This window comes from Dipodomys merriami, unplaced genomic scaffold (assembly GCF_024711535.1).
Source record: "Dipodomys merriami isolate MVZ:Mamm:240054 unplaced genomic scaffold, mDipMer1.0.p SCAF_41, whole genome shotgun sequence".
Lineage (NCBI taxonomy): Eukaryota > Metazoa > Chordata > Mammalia > Rodentia > Heteromyidae > Dipodomys > Dipodomys merriami.
Window position 1 is genome coordinate 11,030,511 of NW_027205715.1, and position 10,320 is coordinate 11,040,830.

Below are 10,320 nucleotides of genomic sequence, written 5' to 3' on the forward strand. Positions count from 1 at the left end.
CTGAATGACTTTCCACTCCTGGAAGACACCATCAACATTTCTACCTTCTGTTCCCTGTGACTGGCGATTGGTCTAGCCAAGCCTGGATTTTCCCTTTCTTCTTCCCATAAGCGGCCTGTCTTATGAAATAATATTGAAATGCAAAAAGAGATGTGAATAGAAGACAAGTGAATGAAAGCAAACAGGGATAAAAGTGTTCTGAAAAGCCGGGCACTGGTGGCTCACGCCTGTAATCCTAGCTATTCAGGAGGCTAAGATCTGAGGATCGAGGTTCAAAGCCAGCACGGGCAGGAGAGACCGTGAGACTCCTATCTCCAATAAACCACCAGAAAACCGGAAGTGGCGCTGTAGCTCAAGTGGTAGAGCGCTCGCCTTGAGCTGAAGAGCTGAGGGACAGCGCCCAGGCCCAGAGTTCAAGCCCCACAACCGACAAAAAAAAAAAAGTGTTCTGAAAGACTGCAGCACATCATACATGTGATTGCTACAACCATGCACCTAAGTGTCTAACCCACTGGCAGAAAAGCAATCCTCAAGACCATCCACTACATAATGAAACTGAGAAAATCACAGGGTTCCTCCTCTCAAATGTTAATATTTCTTTGCCGTAGGAAGGAAATGTCCTGACTTGCCCAACTGTGATTAGCCTCACCCCAGATTAGGAAACTGGCATACTGGTACTCATCAGCTGAGTATAGCTTGTAATCCAGCATGGTTTTTGGTATATTCCAGTACTCAAGTGAGAAGAAAAACAATACAGAAAAATCTAGAACAAGGGATAGAGCAATGAGAATCCCTAGGACAAAAGTAATATCTCAATATGTCATTTTCTGTGTGTGTGTGTATGTGTGTGTTTGTGCACATATGTGCATGCACCAGTCCTGGGGCTTGAACTCAGAGCCTGGACACAGTCCCTGAGCTCCCTTTGCTCAAGGCTAGCATTCTACTACTGTAGCCACAGTACCACTTCCAGCTTTTTCTGAGTAATTTATTGGAGATAAGAGTCTCACAGACTTTCCTGCCCAGTCTGGCTTTTAACTGTGATCCTCAGATCTTAGTCTCCTGACTAGCTAGGATTACAAGTGTAAGCGACTTCAATATATCATTTCAGTCAATAGAATCAACTCCAGACCATCAGTGTGAAACCTGTGAGCCAAAATAAATCTTTTCTTCTTAACTTTTTCTCAGATATTTGTCAAAGTGACAAAAAGTCTAGCATGATCACCATTTTGCAATCCCTAACAGAATAATGGCTCTGGTAAATTAATGTCAGTGATTACATCATAAAAAAAAGGAAAACAACAAGGTATTACGTGTTTCCCTGTGGGAGTGTAAACAGTACCTTTTTGTTTTTTTGCCAGTCCTGGGGCTTGAACTCAGGGCCTGGGTACTGTCCTTGAGCTTCTTCAGCTCAAGGCTAGCACTCTACCATTTGAGTCACAGCACCACTTCCAGCTTGTTCTGTTTATGTGGTAAAAGAAATCAAACTCAGGCTTCATGCATGCTAGGCAAGCACACTACCACTAAGCCACATTCCCAGCTCAACAATATCTATTAAATATTTTAAAAATATGAATCTAAAGCTAGGTGCCAGTGGCTCATGCCTGTAATCCTAGCTACTCAGGAGGCCAAGGTCTGAGGATCACAGTTCAAAGGTAGCCTGAGCAGTAAAATCCATGAGACGCCTATCTCCAATAAGCCACCAAGAAAATGTAAGTGGCACTATGGCTCAAAGTGACAGAGTGCTAGCCTTGAGTGAAAAACGCTCAGGAACAGTGCCTCGGCCCTGAGTCCAAGCCCCACAATGGACAAATAAATAAAATATGAAGCTAGTCAGAATTTAATCAAGCCTCTAAATCTAACTACTAATTTACAGGGAAAACAAAAAAGTGCTGGGGATGTAACTTAGTGGAAAAGTGCCTCAATCCTAAGTACTAAAAAAAGAGAGAGAGGGGCTGGGAAGGTGGCCCAGTGGTAGAGTGCTTGCCTTGCATGCCTGAGGCCCTGGGTTCGATTCCTCAGCACCACATAAGCAAAAAGAAAAAAGCTAGAAGTGGCGCTGTGGCTCAAGTGGCTAGCCTTGAGCTGAAGAGGTGAGGGACAGCGCCCAGGCCCAGAGTTCAGGCCCCACGACCGGATCCAAAAATAAAAATAAAAATAAATAAATAAAAAGAGAGAGAGAGAGAGAGAGAGAGAAAGAAAAGGAAAACAAGGGACCTCGAAGAAACATATGAATCACATGGCTGAATGTAATCAGCAAAACTATATTGTGTTAGTCCCTATTCTTGTTGTCATTAAGTAAAAAATAAGTATACCTTACATAATAAAGAGTGATATCTGTGCAAGAGAAAGTAGACAAGTTACATAGAATCTTTTTTTGAGGGCATGGTTAAGACCCTCCAAGGAAGGGTAACTATTTCAGCTGAGTGCAAAGAATGAGGCATTAGCCATGCAGAGATCTGACAAAGAGTGTGGAGAGCATTTTAGACAGAGAAATCAGCCTATGAACACAAATAGGCCATAAGAAAGATCAAAAGGAGTCCCAAGGGACAAGATACTGAGGACAGGAGTACATTTTTTTTTTCAAAAGATGGGATCTTGTTGTTTAATCCATTTTGGCCTCCAGTCTTCCTGCCTGAGCTTCTTGAGTATCTTTGTTTAGGGGCATAAATCTTCTGGGAACCCAAGTTCTTGGTTTAAAAACAGGCTAAACCACCAGGTGCTGGTGGCTCACACCTGTAATCCTACCTACTCAGGAGACTGAGATCTGAGGATCGAGGTTCAAAGCCAGCCCAGGCAGGAAAAGTCCATGAGACTCTTATCTCTTATCTTCAATTAACCAAAAACTGGAAGTGGTGCTGTGGCTAAAGCGGTAGAGTGCTTGTCTTGGGCTGAAGAGCTCAGGCCCATAGTTCAAGCCCCACAACCGCGGGGAGGGGTGGGGGGAGAGTGGATAGGCTAAACCCATGGGGGAAGCTCTACTTTCTTAGCACTGGGTATGAGGGCATAGTGACAGTAAAGAGTATTACTTTCTAAGGAGGCCTGCTGAATCTGGGTTTACTAGATGTGACTAAGTGAATGTTTTCAGACCATGAGGAGCATGCTAACTGCTACTTCCATGTTCATGTGTGTTGTCATATACGCACCAGGTGTGGAGAGACTGTTTGTATGATATAGAAGTTTATGTGTAAAAGAGCAGAGGAGGGCTAGGAATGCGGCTTACTGGTAGAGTGCTTGCTTAGCATGCATGAAAGCCATGGGTTCAATTTCTCAGTACCACATAAACAGAAAAGGCCAGAAATGGTGCTGTGACTCAAGTGGTAGACTGCTAGCCTTGAGCAAAAGAAGCTCAGAGACAGTGCCCAGACCCTGAGTTCAAGCCCCAGGACTGGCCAAAAAAAAAGCAGAGGATCCTTGAATGCCAAGCTAAAAGTCTGGATGATGTTTCACAAGAGAAAGGGGTCATACGCTGAGCAGTGCTGCAAGATTAGCCTAGTATCTTTATGTAAAATGATAGAAAGTCGGGGCTGGGAAAGTGGCTCAGTGGTAGAGCGCTTGCCTTGCATGCATGAGGCCCTGGGTTCGATTCCTCAGCACCACATAAGTAGAAAAAGCTGGAAGTGGCGCTGTGGCTCAAGTGGTAGAGCACTATCCTTGAGCTGAAGAGCTGAGGGACAGCGCCCAGGCCCAGAGTTCACGCCCCATGACCGGCAAAAAAAAAAAAAAAAAAAATGATAGAAAGTCAACTGGAGAAATAGGAACTTTGTGCTCCTAGAAGTTCTATGGAGGGAGGGCAAGACAGCAACAGAATAAGGAAAGCCAAAGAAAAACAACCTATTGAATGTCAGTTGATGATCAATGGTATTCACCTTTAGGTTTAAGCAATAAATCTCTCCTTCAAGTCCCAGTTAGTACACTAAACTCTTATTAAGTGCCTACTGGATTTTAAGCCCTCCCCCAGGCAGCCTCTCTGGTTTTTTGTTTTTGTGTGGGTCCTGGGGCTTGAACTCAGGGCCTAGGAGCTATCCCTGAGCCTTTTTGCACAAGGATAACACTCTACACTTGAGCCACAGCTCTACTTCTGGCATTTTGGTGGAGTCTCACAAAATTTCCTGCCCAGACTGGCTTTGAACTGTGACCCTCATTTCTCAGCCTCCTCAGTAGCTAGGATTACAGGTGTGTGTGAGCCATTGGCACGTGGCTTCAGCCTGTTTCTTTTCTTCTCAAATGAGTTCCGTCAGGTTGCTGACAGGCTCCTATACTCACAGAAAGAAGGCAAACAACTTTCTTGCAGGCTTACTTTAAAATAATAAAATCCATAATTACTGAATTTTAACTTTGGTAAGTTCCATATTTTAACAGTGTTTTTACTAGACTGTCTAGTTTGCAAGATAAGCAATAACTGATTGAGCTCATTTTAACCTCAAAAGCTTATGAGAAAATTTTCTCCAGTAGGTCAATCATCTTCTCATCATCTTCCCCTCCCACTATAATGAATACTCCTGCTCAAAGAAAGCACTTGAGTGTCAAGAACGGAACTCACATTTCTCCCGTTCACTATCACTTGGTTGGAAGACCTGGTATTAAGGACATCTCTAATTTAGTATCTATTACAGCTGTGTCTGAGGAAGTCAATGTTGCTTTGGAGCTGTGTGCTGAAAGAGGAACTCTGCTTCTCTCTAATCTTCTACTGCCCCCCCCCCCGACCCCACCCCGATATTGAGTTTTGAACTTAGGTGGAGGCTTGCTCGCTGAATGCTGCTTGCTGCTTATTTTGGAGATGGGGTCTTGAGAATGTTTTCTGACAGGATGGCTTCAGACCATGATCTTCCAGATCTCAACCTAAGATAAACAATGCCTTGCTTTTCTCGATTCTTGTGTAAGAAACTGTGTGTCCCCCTTTATTGAAATTACAGGAGTTTGGGCCAAATATTTGTCTATGAACATCTAAATTTTCACATGTTCTCTCGACATTTCAGGAGACTGCCCAGCCAGTGATAGAGTTGGAAGGAACTCCTCATTAAACCAACTCAGCAATTCCTTCCAAGAAGGCTCAGAGCGAAGACAAGATGATTCTAAAGGCCTTGGGAGAGGAGGGAAGGCTTTCCCCCCCCCCCCCCCCCCCCCGCTTACCTTCTCTAAGCGTTGGTGGCACGAAACAACTCCCTGCCTACATCAGGGTAATGAGGTTTGTTGTGTTCTTCACACCCGTCCAGCCACCCCGTAGAGACCCTCACACACTTCTTCCAAACTACGGGACTAGTACAACGTGGAAAGAGGCAGCCTTCGCAGAGATGAACATTGCAGTCCTTAAAGCCTTGTTTCTGTCTAGGCTGGCTCAGGCCCAACAACGGCCATCCGTTACCATTTTCCCCAAAAGGACTCTCAGGCCCTTCAACAGCCCCCCCCCACCTCCCCCCAGCTTCCGGCTTCCCAGCCCAAGTCGGCCTCCATTCTGGCCTTCAAAAGCCCCTAAGCCCCCGCCCGCGCGCGCGGCTCACCCTCGAGCGTCTCGCACTGCACCAGGTTGAGGTAGTCCGCCTGGCTGAGCACCCCGGCCTTCAGACCGCGCACTAGTCCTTCCAAGTAGCCATTGTCCACATTGAAGTAAAGCTCCGGGAAGAACGACATGACTGCACCGCGGGGGGAGTGGGGGGCGGCGGGACCCAGGAACCCAAACCAGCCGGCACGCAACGCGACTCCAAGATCAGCTGACGCGGCGCCCGAAACGGGCTGTCAAGTGCGTCAGGTGACGCACACGCACCTCACGTGACCTCCATAGGGCGGGGAATCTGAGCGGCGCCGAGCTTCTAGGCGTCTTAGTACGCAAGCGTGGCGCAGACGGGAGGGGCTGCCTTTTGGCGCCTGCGCAATGACAGGGAGCCGTCCTCTCGCTACTCAGCCTGGAAGCTGCTGAGTTATCCGCAAAGATAAGCGCGAGGTGGCGCCCGTGGTCGCCGGATGTAACGGGAACTCTAACTTCGGGTTAGGCGCCCCTGACACTGCAGGAACCGGCAGGGTAGAGATGGAACTGGAGGTGCTTCTTATGCTTGAAAGCCGAGTCAGCCCTCCGCCCTCCCCCATCCTCGCCACCGACGGGGACTGAGGTCCAGGAAAGGGCGGGCTTTGCTGGAGGTCACAATTAGCGGCCAGCTGACTCTGGAACTTACTGCTTTATTCGCCAACTGGGAACTAAGCCCCTCAGTGCACCCCGTTGTCTCCGCATTTTGTAGCACGGATGCTTACATTTCCTGCTTCTCCAAAGGTGTCTAGTGACCCTGAAAGTGTGCGTGTATATGGCTCAGATGATGGGGTACCCCAGGCCTTGGCGTAAGCGAGTGTGTAGTTTCTTGGCTTGACAACGCCCCCTCTCTCTCTCTCTCTCTCTCTCACACACACACACCTACCATGAATCCCCTTAAACGATCACACTGGAAATAACCACAGCTTTGGGATTGATCCCAGCCTTTATTCGCGTTCCCCTCCCCTCTCCCCCATGCTGCGCCAAGGGCCGGTTAGGTGCGGCTGCAGGGGTTCGTGGCAGTACCCAGCTTGCGGCAGTAGCAGAAGGCGTTGAAGAAGCGGCAGTAGCATGTGGCACATGGGTCGCAGCATGGTACTTGCTGTCCCAGGCAAGACTCGTGCAGCCTTACGCAGCGACGTGGGGAACGTGACTCGCGTTTCTCTGGGTCTAGCACCTGTATTGGTTCGTAAGGCAGGAACATGGGCAAGGGCTTATCAAGACAGGTTCAGAGCCCTGTCTTGCTCTAGTCCATGAAAGATGGCAATGGAACATGGGGAGAGGTGGTCAGGAGGTGAGGAGAGGAGATGATCCTAGGACAGATGCCCTCTGCCTGCAGCTTCACCCCTTTGCCTGAGCTGTTACCTCTGCCAGAGCTTCTGCCTTCTGCAGCAAAGCATCTTCTGCTTGGTCTGCAGGTGTCCTCTTCATCAGGGCACGCAGACCTAGGCCTGGGACAGAGAATGTAAGGACAGGTCCCGCCCTCTCAGAGATGTAATTGGGAAGGAGGAATGAGGACTTACACCAAGCAGTCAGGTTTGTGGCCAGTGAGTGTCCAGCCCCACCCAGCCCTGCTTCCACCCATACTGACCTGGAAACTCTGGGAAGAGGGCCTGGTCAGGCCTTCTGATGCCCTCCAGGGGTGCCAAGCCCATCTGGGCACCCTGGGTGGCAGGCAGTGCCAACAGCAGGACACAGCTAAGCAGCACTGTAGTCAGCATGGCCTGGCTCAGTAGAAAAACCCACCACTTAGTCCCTCCTCTTCCTTGGAGTACCCTCTAGGTGCCCAGAGAGAGGGCCCCAGAGAGCAGGAGAATCTATCCAACCTGAGGACTTACCTCTGCTTGCTGGTCCTTGCTAGGGAGTTCTGGGCCACCAGTGCCCTCAGCTTATATAGCAGGGTTTAATAAAGGACCTGCACGTGACTGCTCTCTGCAGCCAAAGCATGAGGGGGCCCTCCAAGAGGGCGGTGGCACAATTCAGTTTTGCTCTCTGGAACCTGAGCCTTTTTTGGGGTGCTCTACTAGAGGTCCACCTACCTCCAATTTGGGATGAAGCTTCCAGGAACCAAAGGTTGGGAACAAGATTGGGTGCCCACCTTCCAAAATCTCCTGGGTACCAGGACATAGGGCCAGGCTGGAGCCATTAGCAATAATAAGGCAGGCGGACCTGAGAGCTTAATTTAATTTCTGGCCCCGGAGATGCTCACTGAAGCCTTTACATGGCATGTTATTTCCTTTGCTTCCTGGAACTTGGGTCAAGGGCACTGAAGGGACTGACAGGTAGTGGTTATTTTGGGGTAGGGGTGGTGTGAAGAGCCAAATCTTTGATTTCTTAACAGGAAGAAAGGTGGGGATAACCCTCCTTGCTAAACCTAGCTCTCCTAACTGATCTCTGGCCCTGTCTCCTCTCCTTTTCCCTCTAGGCTTCCCCAAGACCCCCACCTTTATATTTGTCCCAAGCCCCTTTCTGCCTAGGGTTCCTGGAAGCCAGGAGAGCAGAACGGACTGTTCCCTACTTGGGTAAGCAGCTTCAGAGTAAAAAGCCTTTCAGGCCGCCTGCCTCATTAGCGCTAATGGCTGCTCTCTTCCGCCCTGCGCTGTTAGACCTCTGCTCACGTGGGTTTTATCAACTCGAGGCCACAGTGAGAACTCCTTGTTTGTAGACATGGCAGCATACACAGGACCCCACCTGCCCATGCCTTCACCCTTCTGGAGGTATTTTTATCACACAGGGGCCCATCTGGGGAAAGTATGCTGGCTGAATCAGCTTGGAGGCCCCAAAGCACAAAGGCTCATTCAAGGACAATGGAAGAAGCCGCCATTGTGATTTATAGCCCAAGTCCACACAGGCTATTTGGACCGGGAAGATGCTTAAGGAAATCCTCTCAGCTGCAGGTGGAAACAGATTGCCATCTGACAGATTTCTCCTGGAGTCAGCACCAATTGGTGTCTGTATACAGGAGTCATTGAGGCACTCTGCAGAAGGAGACCTGTGGCAAGCTTCTTCTGTAGCTAGGAGTTGGTGTTGTTTTGGATCTCTGCTGGCATTGGGTTCTCCTGAAGTAGGCAAGGAGACAGTCTTTAGAAAACCACTGTCTAGAAATGGAAAGACCTCCCATGCTCCTGGATAGGCCGACTTAATATAGTAAAGATGGTAATACTTCCAAAACTAATATACAAATTCAACGCAATTCCTATTAAAATCCCAATGACGTACATCACTGAAATACAGAAAACAGTCCAAAAATTCATATGGAACAACAAAAGACCTAGAATAGCCAAAACAATTCTAGGGGATAAAGACAATATGGGAGGGCTATCCATGCCGAACTTCAAACTCTACTACAGAGCTATAATAACAAAGACAGCATGGTACTGGCACAAAAACAGACCCGAAGACCAATGGAACAGAATAGAAGATCCAGAAATAAATCCACAGGCCTACAGCCAGCTGATATTCGACAAAGGAGCCAAAGACATACAATGGAAGAAACACAGCCTCTTCAACCGCTGGTGCTGGGAAAACTGGGCAGCCACATGCAGAAAACTAAAAGTGGACCCCAGCCTATCACCATGCACCAACATCAACTCAAAATGGATTAAAGACCTTAACATTAAACCTGAATCTCTGAAACTACTGCAGGACAGAGTAGGAGAGACACTTGAACTAATAGGCACAGGAAGGAACTTCCTGAACAGAGTCCCAGGGTCACAACAAATTGGAGAGAGACTCGACAAATGGGACTACCTTAAAATAAAAAGCTTCTGCACAGATAAAGCTATCGCAACCAAGCTAGAAAGACAACCAACTAATTGGGAAAAAATATTTACCAGCAATATATCAGACAAGGGGTTAACATCCTGTATATACAGGGAACTCAAGAAACTAATCCCTCCCAAACCCAACACACCAATTACTAAATGGGCAAGGGAACTAAAGAGGGACTTCTCAAATGAAGAAATAAAAATGGCAAAGAAACACATGAGGAAATGTTCATCATCCCTGGTGGTGAAGGAAATGCAAATAAAGACAACCCTGAGATACCACCTTACCCCAGTCAGAATGTCCCACATCCACAAATCAGCCAACGACAAATGCTGGAGGGGATGTGGAGAACGAGGAACGCTATTACACTGCTGGTGGGAATGTACACTCATACAACCACTTTGGAAAGCAGTCTGGAGGGTCCTTAGAAAGCTAAAGATTGACCTCCCTTACGACCCAGTCATACCACTTCTAGGCATCTACCCTGAACAACAGGAACCAATATACAAGGACACGTGCACCTCCATGTTTATTGCAGCACTGTTCGCAATAGCTAGGATATGGAAACAACCTAGATGCCCCACCACAGATGAATGGATCCAAAAATTGTGGTATCTATACACAATGGAATATTATGCAGCCATTAGAAATGACAAAATAATGGCATTTGCAGGGAAATGGATGGAGCTAGAAGGAATCATGTTGAGCGAGGTAAGCCAAGAACGAAGAGACAAACAGTACATGGTCTCCCTGATAAGTGGATGATGAATCCAAAATGTTAGGTGATATGACAAAACTAACAGGACTTAAGAAACAAAGAACTCCCACTCATCTGGTTGAACCACTACTAAATATCCCCATGCTGCTGATCACATATATGGTATATAACATATGAGCACCGTTATATATAACAGACTGTGATAGACAATTTGCTCCAGGAAAGTTAGAATGAACTTGTGACTTTAAATGAGCATCATTATTCCACAATACTGTGAATTTCCGGAAATTAAGTAATCACTTAATCACGATCAAAA

General features: G+C 47.5%; 2 protein-coding genes across 2 annotated transcripts in view; both read right to left on the reverse strand.

Moving 5' to 3' along the window:
• Positions 1-5,729, reverse strand: part of LOC138806998 (V-type proton ATPase subunit d 1) — a 42,791-nt gene extending 37,062 nt beyond the window's left edge. The window contains exon 1 of the mRNA XM_069992546.1: positions 5,499-5,729. Within this exon, the coding sequence (XP_069848647.1) occupies positions 5,499-5,628 (130 nt within the window). The 5' untranslated portion in view covers positions 5,629-5,729. The remainder of the gene's footprint in view (positions 1-5,498) is intronic.
• A 783-nt stretch (positions 5,730-6,512) lies between these two features.
• LOC138807003 (agouti-related protein) lies at positions 6,513-7,239 on the reverse strand. Its single transcript, XM_069992556.1, has 3 exons — positions 7,110-7,239; positions 6,884-6,969; positions 6,513-6,695 (listed from the first exon to the last, which is right to left on the reverse strand). Exons 1-3 carry the CDS (start codon positions 7,237-7,239, stop codon positions 6,513-6,515), a joined length of 399 nt encoding a protein of 132 aa, XP_069848657.1.
• Between the last annotated feature and the right edge of the window lie 3,081 nt (positions 7,240-10,320).